This window comes from Plecotus auritus (genome assembly GCF_963455305.1).
Source record: "Plecotus auritus genome assembly, chromosome: 3".
NCBI lineage: Eukaryota > Metazoa > Chordata > Mammalia > Chiroptera > Vespertilionidae > Plecotus > Plecotus auritus.
The window spans coordinates 134,252,434-134,275,140 of NC_137772.1; the positions used below are offsets into that span (position 1 = coordinate 134,252,434).

Consider the following 22,707-nt stretch of genomic DNA (forward strand, 5'->3'; position numbering starts at 1 on the left):
AGGTAAAGATAAAAATTATGAACAACAAAGTGACAACAAATACATATCTATCAACAAGTGAATCTAAAAATCGAGTGAATAAAAAATATGATAAACAGAATAAACTGGTGAATATAATAGAATCAGGGGCATAGAAAGAGAGTGGACTGACAATTCTCGGGGGGGGGAAGAAGGGGTGGGGGGTGCGGGAAGAGATTGGACAAAAATCAAACACCAATCGACAAGGGCAATGGGGGGGGTAAGGGCATGGAGTGGGTGGGAACCGGGTGGAGGGGAGATATGGGGAGAAAAAAGAGGAACAACTGTAATAATCTGAACAATAAAGACTTATTAAAAAAAAAAAAAGAAAGATGAGTTCCCAGCTTAACAATTTTCTTCCCATTCCTTAGAGGTCCAGTCCTGCTCTAAACACTTCTTTCTGCTATGGATGTTGAAAACCTTATGATCTTATTATGCACCCTAATAAAACCCCACATTTAGTCACCTGTGATCCCACTCAGCCTGTGAATCTCTTCTGGTAAGGCAATCGCCAAAAGCTGAAGCAGGGCAAGTGTATCCACATGAGTCTAGGGAGATGACAGTGGCAGAGGTGTTTAAAGAAGGAAGGGGGAGGGAGGCACAGGAGCAGAGTAGGGTAGCCAGGATTGCCAGGACCTGGTCAGAAAATGTTTATCAGGTCCGGCAGGTTATTTCCGATAGGGCTGAAACTGCAGCAGCTGCAATCACAGCAGTAGCAGCAACAAAAACAAGGGACTTGACAGTATTGTAGCGCAAAGCTTTATGGTTTCTTCATTTTTCTTTTATTTATTTAGCAATAAAGCAGTAGTACAGAAAGGTAGACTTAGTGGGTTAGAATATGTGTGTGGAAAGTGGAAAGTGAAAAAAGGGCAGAGCTTTGTTCCTAAAGGAAAAGCTGGGGTAGGGATCCGGAGGAGCGGAGAGAACAAATACTTCTATTTTGCTGAAAAGAAGGCTGGACTCTGAATCTGGGGGAGGGACTTAACTAGTTCCGTACCCAGGATTATTGCACTGCCTGGGCAACCCCGCCGAGGCCCCTGCTTTCCACTAGCCACAGGAGTGGAGAGCTCGCAGGCATCAGCTGTGATTAAAGAGGTGGGTGGCACAGGCAGGAGGCAACATGATCCGCGGTGGTGCGAAGGGGTGGTCCAACGCAGCGGGCGGAACCAATCAGCAGCGACTCCGGGCTCCGGCAGCTCCTTAGAGACTCGCCACGTTCGAAGTACCGGCTCTGCTGGCTGCTGGCTTTCGCGCTGCCGCCACGGAGGCGCAGCGCCCCTGGGGGCATTGCTGGTGCTGCATTCGGTGCACCACGCTCACCCTGGCTGGTGCTGCCCCGCGCCTCTGTGAGGACCCTTTCCCAAAGAAGTTGCAAGCCTTGCAAGTGGCCCTGTGGAGGCACTAGGCCGGGAAAAGAAGCTGCGGGAGGAGGAACATAGGTGGGAGGTGGACAGGCCACTTGCTTCTCAGATTAGTCCCAATTAGCACCAGGTCGGCAGATAACCACACAAAACCATGAAGCCTTCGGTGGTTGCCCATATTATCCGTATTTAAAAATAATCTGATCTTAAGAAAACTTCCAACTCCCGTCGTAGGTCAAAGAGGGACACACTCTCAACATCACCTCCTCGGAGAAACACTATGTAAAACAAAACCAGGTGATCCTCAACTGCAGGGCTCTACCTCAAGTCCGTATCTCTCTGAGAACGGCGGGGAGAAGCTGGGTCGGCTCTGCCAAGAGCGCCTGGCGGGGGATGGGGGGGGGGGGGGCGAGATGGCACTCCGAATGTGGCCAACAAAGCGGATTATTGTGGGACTGCACAAACGCAACCCCATCCGAGGAGTTTTGCCAGGAACACTGCCGCCTGCATTGCGTCGGACCTGACCATTTGAAACGTGAAATTCCGGGGGAAGGTCACGGCCAGGGACCTGGCGTGTGCGGGGCTGTGGGCCATAGGAAAGAAGAATTGGTGGTCTGCTTTTCTGGCAGAAGGAAAAAGCTGTGCTGGCAAGAGTGGGAACTGAATGCAACCCCCCTCTGTGGAACCACCCCCTCATATTTTCCATCTACCTCCTTGCTCCTGCCCTCCCCCGCCCTCCCCAACCTACGCCCGGGTGGGCCAATCGCAGCTCCGCATTCCAGGCGCTTTCTCAGGTTTCTGCTGATCTTGCAGCGCCCAGAAATGGACCGAGCGGACCGGCCACCGCTCGCATCCTGCCCCACTCGGCGCTCTTAACAGCTCCCGGCGCACCGCGGAGCCCTGGCGAGGTTCACACGGGGATGCGGGAAGTGGAGGGCACCTGAGAGCCATGTAGACCCAAGCTTTGGCTCGCCCTCCTCCTTTGGGATCGAATCAAGGACTCCCAAAGTGTTCGGAGGGGGCGAGAGTGCCGTTTATCGTCATTTGCTTCAGAGCTTCGGGAGAGGGTGGCATTTTGCTTTTCCGCCTCTCATCCTCTGGAACTCCCTGCACCAGAGAGAGGACGGCGTCTCCAGGTTGCTGACAACGGGTGAGAATGGGGATAGGGAATGGACATTTCCCCGCAGTGGCTCCGAAAAGCGGTTGTCCAATGGAAGGGGCATAGGACAAGGGAGTGAGGGCGGCGAATTTGCTCCGGCGCCTCTCGGATGCTACTGCGGCGGCGGCCGCGGCTCCCGCCCGGGTACTGCAAAAGCGACCTACCGCATTTCCACTCGGGCTCTCCTTCGACTCAGCACCGCCCCTGCGCCAAGCCGGCCGGCCAGGTAGGGGGCTCCCCAATTCGGGGCTGTAGAAGCGGGGGTTGGGTGATAGGTGGGGGAAGCTGGGGGTGTGGGGGTGCTGCCTGGGACCTGGAGCTCCACCAGTGCCTCCAGGCGCTTTTTTCCGATCTCTAGTTTAACGAAGTTGTAAACAGATCGGCTGTTGGGCATTTGGGAAAGTGGGATGGAAGAACCCCAAACTTGGATTTCCGGGTGTCTGTGTGTGTCTGTCTGTGTGTCTGTCCAGCAAAAGTCCAGTGCTTTCTAGAAAAGTCAGGGGTCTGTGCTCTTCGGTGTCTGTAGGTCCGTCCCATCTGAATGCTTCTGATTTTCTACTTCCGTATCACTTTCTATTTCTCTGCAGCGTCCATCGATCGCCCTGGTGGGAGCTTAGAAGGCGGCAGGCGAAGAGGGGTGGGAGGGGGGAGAGCCGAGGAGAAGCAGAGGGGGTGTCAGGAGAGGGGATCTGCCGAGCTGGCTCTGCACCGGTCCTAGGAGGGCTCGAGGAGGGGAGGGGAGGCCAGGGTGACCCCCGAAGCGATGGCCCTGCCCTCTAGAACAGCACTGCGTTAAGGCACCTCGGAACAGGACGAAACACCAACCCTCCCCCACCCCAACTCTGCAAAAAAGGCTGCACCCTCGGCTGCAGGCGAGGGGTTTCCAAACTCAGCCAAAGGCAGGGTGGAGGGAAAGGGAACCAGAAACAAAGCCGCAGATCTCTGGACCTGCTCTCTTTGAAGCCCGCCCCTCCCCCACCCCACCCCCTGAGCGTGGGGGAGACGCGCACTCCGGTGGGGGGGGCGCTTGGGTCCCCCCCACCCCTCCCCTCTCCGTCCTTCCCACCGCCGGCCTTCTCCTGGTCTCTCACCCCTGCACGTGGCTTCCACCATGACGGTGATGTCTGGGGAGAACGTGGACGAGGCGTCGGCCACCCCGGGCCACCCCCAGGACGGCAGCTACCGGCGGCTGGCCGACCACGAGGACCACGAGTGCTGCGAGCGCGTGGTGATCAACATCTCTGGGCTGCGCTTCGAGACGCAGCTCAAGACCCTGGCGCAGTTCCCCAACACGCTGCTGGGCAACCCCAAGAAGCGCATGCGATACTTCGACCCCCTGAGGAACGAGTACTTCTTCGACCGCAACCGGCCCAGCTTCGACGCCATCCTCTACTACTACCAGTCGGGGGGCCGGCTGCGGAGGCCGGTCAACGTGCCCCTGGACATGTTCTCCGAGGAGATAAAGTTCTATGAGCTGGGCGAGGAGGCCATGGAGAAGTTCCGGGAGGACGAGGGGTTCATCAAGGAGGAGGAGCGCCCCCTGCCCGAGAAGGAGTACCAGCGCCAGGTGTGGCTGCTCTTCGAGTACCCCGAGAGCTCGGGGGCCGCCCGCGTCATCGCCATCGTCTCGGTCATGGTCATCCTCATCTCCATCGTCATCTTTTGCCTGGAGACACTGCCTGAGCTGAAGGATGATAAGGACTTCACGGGCACTGTCCACCGCATCGACAACACCACGGTTATCTACACCTCCAACTTCTTCACGGACCCCTTCTTCATCGTGGAAACCCTGTGCATCATCTGGTTCTCCTTCGAGCTGGTGGTGCGCTTCTTCGCCTGCCCCAGCAAGGCGGACTTCTTCAAGAACATCATGAATTTCATCGACATCGTGGCCATCATCCCCTATTTCATCACCCTGGGCACCGAGATAGCCGAGCAGGAGGGGAACCAGAAGGGCGAGCAGGCCACCTCGCTGGCCATCCTCAGGGTCATCCGCTTGGTAAGGGTTTTTAGAATCTTCAAACTCTCCCGCCACTCCAAGGGCCTCCAGATCCTGGGCCAGACCCTCAAGGCTAGTATGCGAGAGCTAGGGCTGCTCATCTTTTTCCTCTTCATTGGGGTCATACTGTTCTCTAGTGCAGTGTACTTTGCCGAGGCGGAAGAAGCTGAGTCGCACTTCTCCAGTATCCCCGATGCTTTCTGGTGGGCGGTGGTGTCCATGACCACTGTAGGATATGGTGACATGTACCCTGTGACAATTGGAGGCAAGATCGTGGGCTCCTTGTGTGCCATCGCTGGTGTGCTGACAATTGCCCTGCCCGTACCTGTCATTGTGTCCAATTTCAACTATTTCTACCACCGAGAAACTGAGGGGGAAGAGCAGGCTCAGTTGCTCCACGTTAGCTCCCCTAATTTAGCCTCTGACAGTGACCTCAGTCGGCGCAGTTCCTCTACTCTCAGCAAATCTGAGTACATGGAGATCGAAGAGGATATGAATAATAGCATAGCCCATTATAGACAGGCCAATATCAGAACTGGCAACTGCACCACAGCCAACCAAAACTGCGTTAATAAGCACAAGCTACTGACCGATGTTTAAAAAGCCAAGCAAACAAAAAAGCCCCACTTAGCAGCTTGAAAGACTTAAAAACAAAACAAAAACCCTGGTGACCCATGTCACTCTTTGTCGCTACTTTACTAGTCTTTGAAAGCTCTGTTTAACTGTCAATGCATTATTGCATTGTGGATTTTGGGGATGGCCAACCAGAAGCTTTCAAGATCCATTAAAAAAAAAAAAGAAACTATTTTCATTTTATTAAAAATGGGAAAAGAAAGTGTATTTTATAAAACTGGTTAAAAAAAAAATCAGTCCATAAGCTAGTCTAGGTAAAATAAGATTCATATGCTTCCCCATACCAAAACGTTTGTAATCCTTGGGTTTCTTTAACTTTTTTCTTTTAACTAAAAACCAGGTGATCACTTAGAAATATAAAATTAAAAGTTGCATGGGATTCCAATAAAAAAAATCTTTGCAAACTGCACAGTACATTTAAGACAGTGCATCTGATGATATATAATATGATATACCAGCCAAAATGGGTAACGAACAAATGTTATTTTGATCCACTGAACTGCATATTATAAGGTGGAAAAAAAGCAAACAGAATTACTTTAGACTGGTTCACAAAGCACCTTATCGACCTGATGCTGGTCCTGGTCTTTAGGGGTTCTCCCTTTGTTCCCTTCTCCTCCTGTTCAAACTATTCTCTAAGAAAAAGATAAAAATTAATTGATTCATCTGCAGTGCTGCTAAGTTTCTCAACTGCAGGTGAGCCCAACACAGGTCTTGCCTCACTGGTCCTGTACCCTGACCCCTGGCCTCCAGAACTGGATGTAAAACCTTAGCCTCCTCATTGGCAAGAGAGCACAAATGGAGTTAAATGTAAGCATGTTTGATTCTGATATTTATTTTACAATCGCATGCCGAGAACGTTAACTCAGACAATAGGGGATAAGCTTACGTTTGAATCGACTCTTCTAAAAATAGATTCTTTTTCATTTGCATTCACCAAAAGTGCACTCCTTTATTTATTAACTATTTTATTAGCAAATAAAGTACTGTATTTAAGTGCATATGTTAGTCAGATGGGAACAATAACTTTTTGGAGCTCAAAGCATGTTCTCTTATTCAGCATTATGGCCTATTTGATTAAGGTGTACCTTGAATTAATTAATGCATGATTTCAGTAAAAAAAATAAAAATAAATAAAAACTACAAGTTTGTGGGATGAAGGGCCCAAAGAAATAATGGGGGTGGGGTTGGGGTTGGGGTGGGGGTGGGGTTGGGTGGGGGTACTCAGTCAATTTTCCTGCCTTTGCTCAGGGAAATGTCAGGTTTCTGTGCAGGTGTAGGCAGAGAGAGAACCAATATGCCCATTCCTTAAAGGGAAGCTATATGGAAAACTAAATAAGTCATCAAGGTATATATAGCAACACCTAAGAACAAGTATTATTTCTAGCTGAAGATAAACACAAGCAAAACAAAAAAAAAGGTGCAATACTGCATGTTTTTTGGTGCATTCTTAAGATGTAAATGAAAATGTTTATCTATTGTATGCATCCAAAGCAGAGCTGATTTCTTTTTGCAGTCATGATTTGAAGTCTGTAAAGACTTTAGCCCTTCCCTTTAGACACCCTGAAGAAACTTAACCAATTGATTTAATAGTTGCTTAGTGCCTTTATCCTGTACCCACAGCGAACTGCAGAAAGTGCCTCCATTAACACAGCTGAGAAGTTATGTAACAAAGGGAGGAAGGGTTGGGGCACAGATATTTTGCTTTTCCTGTTTCCATCCTCGCTGTCTCACTATACCACTGTGAGAAGACCACACCGTCTGAACCCTGGAGAGGAGAGATCCAGGAGGGTGCTGTTTCTCTGGCCATCCACTGGACTGAGTCCCTTTGGCAGCCTGATGTGGGATGTAAAACTGGAACCTGAGACCTAGTTTCGAACTGGACATGAACCATGAACTCTTTTTTTTCCTCTTCTCCTCCAGAGCCAAGATAACTTTTTGGGAATTTGTTTCCCATCGAGGGCCACTCTGGACATTCAGGGCTTCCTCAGGTCTGGTGCAGTGTTTTTGTGCATTTCTGTATTCCTCTGTTAGCAACAGCGCTTTGCAGATCTCTGGTAGTCTGATCTTTCTGGCATCATTGTGCATATGGGAAGGATCACTCAGTTCATAATAACATTTCCCAGGCCCTCCCTCCTGGTCCACTCTCTTGAGATATTTCCTGTGATGATCCTATGATCTTCCCACCTGGCAGTCACTTCGCAGGCTGAGCGTCTCCCAGGACCCAGCCCAGAGAGCAGCTGGGACCCTGAGCCTAGCCGAAAGAGAGCCACAAAACGCAGGCCTCAGGGGCCCACCAGCTGTCCACCCATGGAGAGGTACTCACTGCCTTTTTAAGGACACCAAGTGGGGATCTTCATTCTGCACTTAGCATGTGGCCACCTACTGCCCTGCTTCTTCTGGGGATCTTCCCTGTTACCCCCATCCCTTCTTCACCTTATCTTAGAACATCAGTGAGGCAATAAATGAAGAAACTAGAGTACCATCCAGGCTGGTTCACTCTGTTGAAAGAAAGAATATGGATATTTTATTTTCCAAGGCTGCTCTGTGAATCTGTAAGACTAATGTAACATCATGGAAGATGAGGAGCCAAGGACTGCACACATCTGACCACTGCAAAAACCACTGCATAAACCCTCCCCTGTAATGTTTCCTTCTCTTTTGAATCTTGACTCATCTTGGCTATTCCTTTTCTACCTGCTTCAAAGTCTCCAGTTGGGAAAAAATGCAACCTCCTCCAAATTTCTGGGTATATCATGATCTTTTAGTTAGACTCTGAGGTCTAGGACATGCAGAGCTTGAAACGCTGCACTCTGTCAACAGCAATAATCCGCTCAGTACTGTGGGATGGATGGATGGGTCAGAGGATGAGAAAATGGGACCAAGACTGATGAGATGAACTTTGGCTGCCTGGTATACCTCTCGTAGTTAGATGCTGGACTGGTGATGCTTCTGCATGTGTGACAGGAAAAAGTGCTGCATGCAGTGAACCTGTTGGCCTAGGACTGGGGATGAGCTGTTGCTATGAATTTGGGTGGTAGGGGGAAAATGAATGCTGCTTATCCATCTGTAGCTCACTGCAACCAAGTCAGTAAGAATGAAGTACAGGGACTGTGTAGCATAGGCATGTGAAGTTTCACAAAGCTCTTACCCCTGCACTGTAATGTGCTGAAATGTTTTTGTAGACCTGAAGGTGCACTTAACAAAACTGCCTATTTAGTAATGACTATCTTTTGGTTTACTTACTCATATTTATTTTGTCAGGCTTTTTACCTTTCCATCCCCTTCCTAAGTCTTGAGCTTTAATGGCTCATATCCTGAATACTTGTTTTCTCCTAAAGGAGAAGACTTCTGACATGCTGATAGCCATAGCTCAGCTCTTCCAGTGTTTGGGGCCCTAGTTCAATAGGGTGACAGTGGAAGGGCTGGGTCACACCAGGGCTGTTAGCCATCCCAGAATCCCTGAAGTGGTTAACTCACCTCAAGTGATCTGAATTAGAGAGACCAAAGACCTTCATTTCTTCTGTCCTCAGATTTATAGAAGACAGATTGTCACCAGGAAAGGTTTTTGTTTTTGCATCTCCTCTTCCCCATCTGTGCACAGCCCTCCCTCGCACCCCCTTGAGAGCTGAGTTTCAATTATCAGTTAAAACAGCTCATTGGGAGTGTGTTAGTGAGTTAGCCTAGCAAAATAAAATAAACCAATAGCAAATTCTTTTTTTTTCTGAAGTATGGCCAATGGACAATCATTTCTCCAAAATAAAATTGTGCAGTAGGTTTAGGCTCCACTGTGGTGGAACCAAAGCACCTGCGACATCACAATCTTGACTCACTTGAGAGTTTTTAAATTCGTTTAAATGGTAAGTGGGAATAGATTTCTTTAAGTAGATATTTGGTTTAGTCCATAAGGGACCTTCTTCACATAGTGAATAGTTATAGACTTTTCAAATTTCTTAACATCTGACATGTCAGTACAAAATTTCCCAACCCTCCCATTTAATATAGGAGACCTCAAAACACATGCTTCTTAATAATTTTATAACTGATTTTTCCTTGTTTGGGAGATTAGATCAAACAGAAAGGAGAAAGAGAACTTCAGCAGAAAGCAATTTCCCATTTCCTTTCAGGAATGACTTATTCCTGGGAGTGGTGAGAATTGGTGGTTGGTAACCATCCAGAGTATGAAATTGTTAGAAAGAATAAACTACCAAACAGCCATTTTATCTTCCCATTTTTTCAAGGAAGAATTAAGTATTTTAATGTGTATGTTCATTTCAAGAAGACAAATAAACGAACTACAGTTTTTAAACCAGACCCAACCCAAATTCACTTGCTATCTCAGGAGGTGGTTCTCACCCACCATGCAATGTATTGGTACTCGTATTTATATTATGGAATTTCAGGGTATGCGAACATGTCCAGCATGACTCAGGTAAACCTTAGAAGAATGTACATTACTTATCATTTCTGTAAAGAAGCGAACAGGAGCTGAGTTAACCAACACTGTTCCATTACCCTGGGTCACTGTGTGAACTCATTCAGGGTATAAGTGTAAGGTTTAGAGGTCTTGGGATCAAATGCCAGTCTCTGTGCTCAGGCAAAATGACCTTAGGCTTTCTTGGGAAGTCCAGTGTGTGTGTAAGGGGTGGAGCTGCTGACCTCAGGACTATTAGCTTTAAGGAGATTAGCCCTGGTCACCATGATTTTCATTTAGGAGCTAACTAGGAGTTTATGACATGAGACTTCAAAGAGTATAGAAAAGTTTTGTACCATAATCAGAGAGGAAGAAATGGTATAGGGAAAAAAACCAAAACACAAAATCCCTTGCAAAATATTCTAGGTCTCCTCTCCGCACCTTGCAGAAATACTCTTCTCTTTAGTGCACTGTGTTATGCAGCAGCTCTAAGTAGACATCATGAGCTCTAGATGACATACCTCTAATAGTAAAGTTAAAGTATTACCAAGGCTAAAAATAACAATTGAGTATATTAATTTCAAGTGCACCATCAGGACAACAAACCATTGAAGCTGATAAAACGTTCTTTTATTTCTTGAGTTTGCCAGTTGCTTACCCCTTGAGTTAAGGATGTGTCTCTTGTTCGCCTACTGTGCATCCCCTGCCCTAATTATCTAATATGTCAGGTAGAGGACGCTGAATGTTATGAATTGAGAACCTTATTGAAGCGCATAGTTTTCATCTATGCAATTTTACTTGCTTCTGTCACTTTATGATCTGTTCATACTTGGCATCAATTAAAGATAATTTTTATGGATCTTATCAAGGAATATCTTGACTGGTTTTTCTTTCTTTTTTTTCTTTTTGTCTCATGTTTAATTGGCCTTTTGGGAGCTCTTTCGTGTAGGGTTTCTTTAAATAACAGGATGGATACAGGCCTTATTATCTTTGAAACTCCTGAACTTCCATTTCTTTGTACAAGGAAATAGGCAGGGGTTGAATTTTGACAATAAATTCACAATCTGAATTCAGGTAAGATCCTAAGGAGAAACCTTTGGAATTTGGTTTATGAAAGCAATCGGGATCGAGCTTTGAAAAAGGAAAAAGAAATGAAACTCAAGGGAATAAAGTAATTGATTATATTCACTTAAATTGTTTTTTATTTGAAACTGTATTTTTCATTCATAGTCTAAGCTTTTCAGGAAGGATAATTGTGTGTGTGTGTGTGTGTGTGTGTGTGTGTGTGTGTGTAACAGTGCTGTAGTCTGTCGTAAAATATCTTGATGGTTACAATATCGAGTTGGAAGTGCTTTTTTATGTAGAAAAACAAAATGATTCCTGGCTGTTCTTTACATGGACTTTTTCGACATAGTTCTATGTGTGGTTAACATATCTTTCTTCCTGTTTTTTTTTTTTTTTTTTTTAATGACTTGGTGTATTTCCTTTTGATTCTCCCTGAGATTTAGAAGTTCTCTTTCCTTCCTTGTGAATATCTTATTTTATACAATCTTTTTTATGTCAGAGCAAACAGGGTTACATGCTTTATGACAGGTTTCTGTTATATGCCAGATGCATTGGGTGGCTGGGCTGGTGTGTCATCATAGAATTATGTTGCATTGTGATGGGTTAAAATTGTAAGACTTGGAGATGAATCTTGCTTTTGCTGTAGAAATTGCTGCTGAAAGTAGACCAGGAGGCTAAGCAGGCTGTCTATGACTTTTTGTTGTGGTCAGAAAACAGGCCAAGCTGAGTTCTGACAAACAAGGGTAAGAGAGAGCTAGAGCCACATCAATAATGGTGGGCAAACGAGCCAGGACATTCACAACCCTGAGAGTTTTTCTCAAAGCTCAGCCTTGGAATGGTTTTCTTGAAGCAGAAGCATACAGATCCAGGTAGCTGCAAGGATAGGGCGATTACTGGAAGCCTTATTGTTTACAGAGCTTCAAAAAAGAAGGCAAGTCAGTTTTAAGGGAGACCAGCCAGAGGAGTCAAGAACAGAGAGCTGATGCAATCTGATCCCAGCCACTTCGCCATTAGGTAGAGAAGCTAGCTGCTGCTTCCTGCAGTCAATGTAGACTTGTCAAGACCCCCACCAGACTTGCCTGTGAAGGGAAGTCTAACTCTGAGGCTGGGCAAAGTGTGCTCCTTTGCAAAGTCCTATTGCAGATGTAGGACAACATGGTCACGTTGCAAGACTGGAAAGCAGCTCTTCGAACGAGCTTAAATGCAGGTAGTAATTGAAAATATCCTATTTAATTAATTGAATCTAATATACCATCAATTTTAAGATGTATGTTTCCTTAAAGAGAGGACATTGGCATTTATGACCCACCCTTGCATTGATTTATCCCAATTTTAGAAATATAAAAGAAAACAAAACACCCAAAAGGAATCTTGGAATTGATGATGAACTACAGTGTTTCTGTTTGACCCCCTTTGTTTCTTGGTGTGATAATGGGTTTGAATTGTAAACCCATTAAATATGGCAGTTTCCTTCAGACCTGAAATCTGGCTAGAACCTTTAGATCTGCTTTTAACTATCTTTTTATCTCACAGTGCTTTTGCTCGGTCCTGCCCTTAATGCAGGCTTTGTGGGAACATGCTTTGCAGCTCTACATCTTCATGCTCTTTAGCATCCAGAGATCACTTACCCGGGACCTCAGATTTCATCTGCCAGAAGGAAGGAGGTTTGGTCTTGCTGCTCCCTCCCTTGCCCCTTAATAGCACTCCTCCTATTACCAGACATTCAGCACCTTCACAGCCCTTGGCTTTTATCAAGTTAAAGGCAATCTGACACCCATTCCCACTGAGCTGCTAATAGCAACACTTCCAGTGTGTGTAGCTCTCCTTGCAGTTTTCAGATCACTTCCACTTAATTATATTGCTTTATTCAACTTTGTGAATTAGGTAGGGCTGATATTGCTGCCCTTGTTTTATAGTTCAAGGGACCTGCCAAAGGTCGCTGGGTGGAGGGAGCAGGCCTAGGTTTATTGATGGTTTCACGGTATGAACTCTGAGTGTTTATTGAATTGATGAAATGCTAGAATGAGTAATGTCACTTGTTAAAGAAGAATCAGTGGATTTTGTGTAGGGGCAAAGGTTCTTTGAGCCTTCAATTGCTCATTTCTAAAATGGAAATATAATACCACATAGGGTTGTGTGGACTAAATGAGATAATATAGGTTAACATGTTTGGGAAATTCTAATGCGTTCTACAAATATGAGGTATTAGTAGATATATTATTAATTATAATAATGAAAGGAGGGACAGGATGAGGAGGCCTCTGGGACATTCTTTTTTATTTTTTATTTTTATTGATTTCAGAGAGAGGAAGAGAGAGGGAGAAAGAGACAGAAACATCAATGATGAGAGAGAATCATTGATTGGCTGCTTCCTACAGGGGATCGAGCCCACAACCTGGGCATGTGCCCTGACCGGGAATCCAACCGGTGACCTCTTGGTGCATGGGTCAAACGATGCTCAACCACTGAGGCACCAGGCTGGAGGCCTCTGATAACTCCTCCTCAGAGGAGAAGCCACACTTTAAAGGAAGATTCTAGGTGTACAGCATAGTGATCAGACATTTCTATAATTTACAAAATGATCACCCCAATAAATCTAGCACCAATCTGACACCATACATAGCTATTACAATATTATTAACCATATTTTATCCCCTATGCTGCATTTTACAACCCCGTGACTATTCTGTAACTATCAATTTGTACTTCCTTCCCCTTTTTCACCATCCTAACCTCTCTCCCACCTGCAACCATCAAAATGTTCTCTGTTTCTATGAGTTTGTTTCTGTTTTGTTTGTTTATTTTGGCTTTTGGATTCCACATATAAGTGAAATCATATGGCATTTGTCTTTTTCTGTCTGACTTATTTCACTCAGCAGCAACACCCGCTAGGTACATCCTTGTTGCAGATGGTAAGTTTTCACGCTTTTTAAAGGCTGAATCATATTCTATTGTACATATGCCTAAAACTAATATAATGTTGTATGTCAACTGTAATTAAAAAATAAAATATTATTTTAAAAAAGAAGACTCCAGGGTAGGTCAGATGCTTAACTCAAAGATTAACTATATAATGTGGAAACTTGAAGACTTTGGGCAGATGTTTTCATCAGGAAACTTCAATACACCCCTCATCTAATACCAGGCATGCAGCTGCCTCACAGAACGCTGAGCCACTCTTTCTAGTTTGTTTTGCCCTTACCCTGACACATATCACTATTATACATCTCCAAGCCCAAATTCCTTGCAATAACTTGAGGAAACAGAAGGTATCTTTAATAATTCACATCACTTCTGATTGCCTCATTTCCTCCATATGCACAATATTGTGTGATTTGATTTTTTTCTTTCCACCTGTGAATATTTAGAAATAAAACAAGATGTTGTTTGCAAAGTTTTCTCATATTCCTGTCTGAGAGACATTATGTAAATATAAAAACCTATTCTTAACTTTCTTTGCTAAAAATAAAATGACCCTCACAAGTATTCATAAGTCAATATGGTCTTTTTTTTACTAGCACATACTAAGAAGATGCTTATAAAAATTTATAAATTATAATATCTCTACTGTGGTCCATTCTTTCTTAAAACTAATTGATAAAGTAGCCATAATTTAAATAGCAAGAAGACTTGTATCTGCTTTTATTAAATAATTTAATTGTATTTAAGTAAGGAGTTGAGTGTCTGTTAGACTCTTTGGTTCATGAAATATATTTCTAGAGAATAGCATTAAGGGGCTAGATTGAATTCTCAAACCTATTAGTGATTTTTGAAAATAGATTTTATGTGTTATGTTCATGCTAGCTGTTACAGATAACGTTTTCAATGTTGTTGCTGGTGCTGGGGATTAAATGCATTTTAGGAATGTTTCCAGAGAAAGTAATTCCAGTTGAAATTTATTTTTTCAGAATTGAAATCAGAGGATGATCAATGAGTAGAGGCTTAAACTTAGGATAATTATGTTTTGAGCTCAGGGCCAAATCCAACTTCTTTTAAAAATACTATTCCTCAATATATTGAGTTAAGAATATTTGTAAATCCAAGATAGTTTAATTATTTCTACAGTGATTCCTTTTGCATTTCATGCAATATCATTATCTCACTGTGTTGGAAAGGAAGTGATTTTGTTTTTATATGAATTTCAAAGAGAATCTCTCTGAGACTAAGATTCACTCCACCAAATGTTCTCTCTTCATTAACAAGCAAAATGGTTTTTGATCTTAGAGAAAGTTGTGTATATGTCAGTTCTAAAAGAGACGCCCGGCTCAGTTTTTGAAAGGTTACAGGATATTGGCTTATTCTTAAAGGACATTTCTAGTTAAGATGGGATGGCTTTCTTTTAAGTTTCGAGAGGATGAAGACCACCTTTGTTGGCATTTAGAAAATGATGCTTAATGGGTAAAGATGAGTACTTTAAACATCATTTAATCACAATATTGGTAACTCACAAAATAAAGTAATTAAACTTTATAACACAATGATCAGTGCATTGGAAGAAAAATGTCCACTGCAGGAATTCCAAACGGTACATTAGAGCGACACCCACTGGATGGGCAAAAAGAGGTTGCTTAGCATGAAAATGTCATACTTGACTTTAATTATAATGGGAAAGAGTTTGCAGCAAGCGCATGATGGCTAAAATGAGAATGATAATGTTTTACCTGCCTGAAGGTGGAACATTTGGCAGGGACAATTTCAAGTCTCTAGTTTTAAGATATATGGTTAGGAAATAGGATGGCATGGGGGAGATTTGAGACACTGGCTTATCTGTTGCACAATTAGTGCAATACTTTATCTATTGCACAATTAGTTTTAAGTCACTCATTAATTATCCATGGTTATTATGATGACTGAAATAACGGCTCATCGGCTAATGCTATTTAATGTTGTGATGTTTTTAAGAAGCCATATAAATTGTCTTATAGGTCCATTTACTGTGCTCAGTGGACAGCCAAGTTGTGATGGGAATGGTTGTTGGACTCAGCACTAAATTATCTAGGAAATTTGCTGGTGTCCAATGTGATAGGTTCTCTGTTATCTCGGGTTTTATGGGAGAGGAATTCATTAAATGACTTTATGGTCTGGTTTTGGGAAGCCTTAGATTCTCGTGATCAAAACTAAAGAACAACATTTCTGTAGGTCAAACCTACTTAGCGACCTGAAGGCAAAATTATTAAAGATGATTTTAAAAAGACAGCCAGGCAGTGTGGTTCAGCGGTTGAGCATCAACCTATGAACCAGGAAGTCACTGTTTTATCCCCCGCGAGGGCACATCCCCAGTAGGAGACATGCAGGAAGCAGTCAATAGATGATTCTCTGTCATCATTGATGTTTCTATCTCTCTCATCCTCTCCCTTCCTCTCTGAAATTGATAAAAATATATTTTTTAAAAGACAAAGTCTTGTATAAGTAATGAAGATAACCATGTTTCATTTAAATGTATTTTCTTCATATCTGATGATTCTATATTAAGTGTAATTTCACCATTCACATAAATTATACAATTACTTTGTGAATGAAAATTCTGAATGTCTCAGTCTGTTACAGCAACCCCCAACTTCTCTTGTTGGACTGATTTAACCCTCATTGTATTAGGTTAAATTCCCCAATTCAGTAAACATAGTAGTTGATATTCTCAACAAAAACTGTTGTTCTTGCCATAGCCAGGTGGCTCAGTTGGTTGGGGCATTATTCTGTACTCCAAAAGTTTGTGGGTTCAATCCCCAGTCAGGACATATACTGAAGGAATCTGATCAATGTGTCTGTCTCACATCAATGTTTTTCTCTCTCTCTCTCTCTCCCTTCTTCTCTTTCTAAAAAAAAAAGCAATGGAAACAGATCCTCAGGTGAGGATAGGTATTCTATCTTTTGGGAAGAATCTTATTATGGTTTACTTTGACAGAGATCATAATTTTAATTAAAATAATTCATTGATAATTGAGTTTCCTCCCAAGATCTAAAGCTTGGACAGTGCCAAAAAATACTTCATTCATTCTGCTTGAGACTGGATTGGTGCTTTTCACCTGATTCCTTCAGAGGTCGGATGTTGTTAGTTAATTTTGTTGGGAAATTGTTGTTCATCTTCTTAGACCATCCGGGATTTGACTTGTTAGAGCAACACCTTTTGAACTGATGGTTGTACACATTCTGTTATTTCTTGAGAGCCTTCAAACTGATTTTACTGGCATTTACTTCAATATCATACCTTTCAAAAGTGAAAGTGGGAAAGGGGACCATACACTTAACTTGAAGATAGAGAAATATGACTCTATAAAAGTAAGTGCTGGTGGAAAGGCCTCTAGAATGGGAAATTATATGCCAGGTATATTTTATCCCTTGTATATGCTATTAAATGCTCATACATCATTTATTTTAGGGTCCTAATATCTATATTTCTAGGAAAATTCCTATTCCCAGCCCCAGGTCATACATGTATGTGTGTACACATATGTATACACACAAAGACACATGCACACAGATACCTATTCATCTATCTGTCCTCATACACTTTGACTTCTACTCATCTACCTGTCCACAAACATGGACACCTGTGCTATAGGGCAGGTATGTGTTAGTCCAAATGAGATATCTCTTTTAACTGATACTAAAAGATTTGTGACCACTCCCTTTTAATTAAGCAAAAAAATCATAAGATATCTTGATAACGTTTTTCCATTTTGCAGTTAAAGAAACTGCCATTCAAATGAAAGGGGGGAAATAAACAGCTGAAGTTGAGGACCTGGGGTGTTTTCCTTTGACTCTGATTGTCTCTTGCCTGGGTTCACACTCCATTGCTGCTCAGGCAGCTCAGGCCACCATGGCGGCCAGTGGCCTGGTGGACAATATGATGGCTAGAGAAGCGGTCATCTCTGAACATTGGTCTCCTCCTGCCTGGGCCATTTCCTTCTACTTTGTTAAGTTCAAACAGTGTGTACTTTTTGTCATATGGTTTGCTGAGAAAATGACATTCCTAAATGGATTACTAGCTGAAAGCTAAAGGTTAGCACCTTGGATTTGCAGAGTTTGGGTTTGTGGGCCCACAGCATGTCTCTATACTACTCCAAGATTTTGTGTGCTGGTTTACGAATGTAGATGACAACAAGAATGTCTGTCTCAGCAATGCTATTTGGCCGACTTGCAAATGCCAAACTATTTCCATACTTTTTGAAGAAAGGTGTTTTAAATGTGCGCACGCACACACACACACACACACACACACACACACACACACACATACACACACACACACACTGCAAAACCCAACAACACTGCTCAAATTTGAATGAGTGGAAGATGTCATTAATGAATGCAAATTTAAGTGATATCTTATAGTAAAGGTATGCAGTTTCAGTATTATTTAAATTTTTGTACCTCAGTAAGCTTGGACCCTCTAGTTTTGCTTAAACTCTAAATTTGCAGACCATGGGAAGGCACACTTGTGTTTGCTCCATGTAGAATACCACATAGTCCAATGGTTCTTAGTTAGTGGGGAAATGTAATCAATGTTCCTTTTTTATGCTTTACGATTTATAAGGGACTTTCTATCTTATTTGACTCTCACAACAGCCTTTGAGGTAGCAGGTAAGGTATAGATATTTCTTTCCAGTTCCCGGTTGAGTGCCCTGGGAAACAGCTCAACAATGAAGATGAGACGCAGGAAGATTGTTAGTGTGTGCCCTTCGTGTTATACCTGAGGAGAAGAGAAACAGGGATGAAGAAGTTGGGCTGCAACATATCACAACAGAGGCCCAGCCATCCCTGCAGGGATCGCTTATGGGATGGTTCTTCAAAGTTGTCCTGAGTTAGGGTATGGGGGCCAAGGCCTCCTGACACTCTTACTGGCCTGTCTTTAGATGAGACTGCCCTAGGAAAGAACATGACCTTGGTTGGGGCAACTCTCTTCACTGAGGCAATTCCCAAAGAGGCCTGATGGCTGGGGGCACTCCCAGCAGCTGGGGGATGAGTTCTGCAGTCGTGAAGGGGATCTGGGTGATGGATCAGAGCACCCACCCACTATGGAGGGAGCAATAACCTTGTATGTGGCCACAGGGAAGGCACCATGAGCAAAAAAGCTGACCAGGAAAGCAGAGGAACATTGAAAAGTGGATCTTCAGTTTCTAATAATCAAGAGTTGACTGTAGTTTATGGATTGACTTGTTAAATGGACAGAGTGCTCAGAGGCCCCTAGAGATGCTCCTTTCTAATGCACACTAGAAGGCTTCTTCCAGGCCATCCTGAGCTTGCCTGTATGGATCGAGCTCAATTATTAATCAGGAGTGCTGGTGATGCTGGCTAATGCTGCCTAATGGCTCAGGCTAGGTAGCTGCACTCCTCTGTAATGTGTGCTCAGAGCACAGCTTCGGCCGGTATTGACTGGCCTGCCTGCGCTTTGTCTGGACACCTTTGTGGTGTAAGGCTCTGAGGCCCCAGCAAAATGCACCAAACCACTTGTGTGACTTAATGCATCTGTGTAACATTAGCATTTCCTTTTAATGTGTCACATGGATGATAAAGAAGTGCCTGGAAGGGAATTGGTGGGAGGGGGGTGGCTTTTAAAAGCAAACATCCAGTCCCTGTGGCATTATCACCATGCCCCTAAGTCTTTTTGTGGTCAGTTAGTATTACTCGGCATGGAGTTCATACCTGGCATTTTCATTAAGGGAGTCAGCTTGGCATTTGGTCCAGAGATTATCTATTTCAGGATTATTTAGATTTTTCATCTGAACGCAGATCTCAGGGGAACTAATTGTTTGGGCAGCTTTGCACTTGGATCTGAAAATACCTCTAGGCTGTGTGATTATTGGTCATTCCTATCATTCTGTCTCTAATCTGCTAACACAAAATTTGCATTTTCTAAAAAAAAGTCTAGCTTGTTGCACTGGAAGCAGTTCTGGCCCAAAGTGGATTTGAAACTATGCAAAGGACAAATATGATTCCCCCAACTTCTGTCATTCTGTAGTATTGAATCATAATTGCGCTGGAAAGCTATATTTTATATTTCTAAGCCCAAACTTTAGCATTTTAATACTTGAAGTTTAGAATAAAATGCCAACTTCTTTTGAGTTAAGTAGTAGATCATATAAGCCCATGGATGTCTGCAGCTTATAAACTGACCAGCTGAGGAGTAAAATTGGATGAGCCATATTTAAGGCCAGCCAATGTAAGCAGTGTTAAAGAGCCAGTGATGTTTAGATTTGCCAGAACACTGGGGCCACCCTATTACCTGTAGGTCTCTGAACAAAAGGAGAGGGAAGGTGGAGAAGCTTGTTGCCTCAAAGGTTTAATTTTCCCACCTCCACCTGGAAATATGTCTGTGATATGTCCCTTTGCCTTCTTACTTACTCTTCTTTCTTACTTGTAATTAAATTTTTCTAGCCACTGCCAAACACACACACACACACACACACACACACACACACTCCTCTAAAACCTAAGTGTGACCCTATTTCAGATCAGACTGTTCCCACTGGGAAAAGCTGAGTTGGAAGAGAAAAGTCCTTTTTTTTCTGTCACCTTTAGAAATATCATAGCTGTCATCTGATTCTTTCTAGAAAACTAAGCAAGTGTTTTTGTTCCCTTCTTTCAGGGGTAACAAAATCGAAAGACCTCTAAACAAATGGGACGTTGCACATTATAGAGAATCTCGTTTTGGATGAGGGGGAGTTTTGTTACATTTGGTTGGGAAATTATGTGCAATGGCATGACATAGGGAGATCCATACTGACCAAGGCCGTTTGGTAAGCATAAGCTCCAGTCCAGAGCTGCAATAGGCAAAAAAGCCTAGACAATGTCCAGACCTGGAGTACTTGTAGTTACCATGAAATGATGCTTCCTGGTAGCATCTCAGGCAATGTTTCCATGAGAGTATTCTTATCTATAGCTAGCATCACAGAGGAGCTGGCTCTGTCAGAAGGATTGCTTTTGTTTCCTATCGGTTCAGTTTTGTTTTTTTACTCAGAAGCAAAATATGGACTCAGAAACCACTTGCTATGTTGCTAGTTAGTGTGCCCCATAGCTTTCATAGGTGTGTGTGTGTGTGAAGTGCTAAGATACAAATCTTCAATTCTACTCCCCCCACAGAGATCTTTATATCAAGAGAAGCCTGCCTGGACTGTTCTTTGGATCTTGCCTGTAAGCCAATGGCAACAAGATCTGATAACTAACAATGCCTTGTATATAAGTCATGGAATAACAGAAGCTCAGAGTTGACCTGAACCTTCAAAGTTACCCATTTCTTTCACCGATTTCATATTTGAACACGACAGCCTCTTTGCCAGGCCCCCATCTTTTCTGTATTGTGGCACTGGAAGAGCTTGGCAGCTAGCAATTAGCAAATCTAGTTCTTTGTCATTATATTAATGTATCATAAACTTGATTCTACTGATGAGGAAGGACAGAGCAATGAAGTGTCCAGCTGCTGAAGGGATGAAGCTGGGAAGTAGAACAGCTAGAAGTCAGCAATCTGGATCTCCAACTAGGATTTCGTTCACATGGTCTTACACTGCTATGAAGGTAACTCATCTGATGCAAGCTTAAAAACTGGTGTAAATAGCAATTAATATATTTTATTTTTGTGCCCATTTTAACTCAGCCTATCTGGACACAGTAGTTGTTTAGTGTGATGTTGGGAACATTCATTTAAGCCAAATCCAAAATGTATTTGTTTTTATGAACACAGATGTTTGTAATTTATAAAAACCCATATTTTTCTAAATTTGTTGAGGTCTTCCTAGTATAAGATGTACATGGTTGTATATTTCACCAGCGCTGTATATTAAAGTTATGTTAAATGTTAATTTTTTTGGCATATCACACATTATTTTATCAGAGCAAGCATTTCAGCAAGAAAGAGATAAAATTAGGCTTTGGCTAACTAAGAATTTTAGCAAAAAGAAGATTGGTCCATATAATTCTTCTTCTTTTAAAATGTTAATTCTTCTTCACTATATAGAGCATAAAGCTTCGACTTTTTAGCACAGCGAAGAAGGGCATTAAAATTCAACCTAGCAACAATCCCATGAAAGGGATATAGTTCCTTTTTTTCTAAGTAGCTAGCACTCAGGAAATTTTCATTTCATATATCATCTTATGCCATTCACTTTGGGCACCCTGTATTCCAACCTCACCATTTCTAGAAATTATATTAATAATGTATTTATTTTTAAGACATTATGCCTTTGCATGGACCAGCCTTTGCTTGACATTGCCCTGCCCTCCCACTTGTTTTTTACTGGACAATTATTCAATCACAAAGACCCAGCTCAGACATCAGCGCCACTACGTCCCCATAACACTTAGAAAAATATGTTTAAACTAATGCTTATGTTTACCTGTCACTCCTGTTACACTGAGTTCCTCACAGGATAGGAATTATATTTGGCACATAGTAGGTGCTGGAGGAATAAGGAAAAAAATAATATTTCATTCTGTTGGATGCTGTGGGGGGAACTCAAGAAAATTTTGCAAGCAGGTAAGATTTTTTAAGTGCTTATAATATATTATTTATACAACAGCTTTCTTCAAGGAGCTTAATGTTCTAAAGTCTTTAGCCTTATTTCAACCTTCCAGATTTACCACTTGACTTTTCAAAATACAATAAATAGTGCTCCATCTGTTATTCCTGTAGACAGGAAAGACTTCTGTCCTTCACGTGGCCTGTGGGGGTATTCCTTATGAATCCGTTGTCTGGATCCATTAAATGAAAATTACATAATGGGGTCAAGAACTACATCCCGGGAATGGGGAAGGAGACCAGGAGCCCTTTCTGGAGAAGGTAGTGAAACAAGCCCAGAAAAGGAAGAGCACCTTCTGAAAATGACACTAAATTAATGGCAGACCTGAGACTAGAAGCCAGAAGGCCCAACAGTTGAAATATTCTCTCTTAGGAGTCAGACTATTACTATTCATAGTGCAGTGGGGACTGTTTTGTGTCTTTCTGTTCTCTTTCAAGTCCAGGGGTGGTATGGGGTTTTCCATTTAGGTCTTTTTTTTTTCACACCACCACCCCCCTCCCCGCAACGGCTCATGAAAGCTGATTAACTCTTTTAATGCTTCCAGG

The 22,707-nt window shown here is 43.0% G+C and overlaps 1 protein-coding gene across 2 annotated transcripts; it reads left to right on the top strand.

Annotated features, from left to right (window-relative positions):
- Positions 1-2,185: 2,185 nt before the first annotated feature.
- On the top strand, positions 2,186-10,448 carry KCNA1 (potassium voltage-gated channel subfamily A member 1). 2 transcript variants are annotated; one of them, XR_013960077.1, is made up of 3 exons: positions 2,186-2,764; positions 3,126-5,980; positions 6,794-10,448. XR_013960077.1 is itself a non-coding variant. In XM_080659094.1 (2 exons), exon 2 carries the CDS (start codon positions 3,650-3,652, stop codon positions 5,135-5,137), a length of 1,488 nt encoding a protein of 495 aa, XP_080515220.1. In that variant the 5' UTR covers positions 2,186-2,764; positions 3,126-3,649; the 3' UTR covers positions 5,138-10,448. The 2 variants fall into 2 exon arrangements, 1 of the variants encoding a protein (XP_080515220.1); XM_080659094.1 differs by having other exon boundaries at positions 3,126-10,448.
- Positions 10,449-22,707: the final 12,259 nt, after the last annotated feature.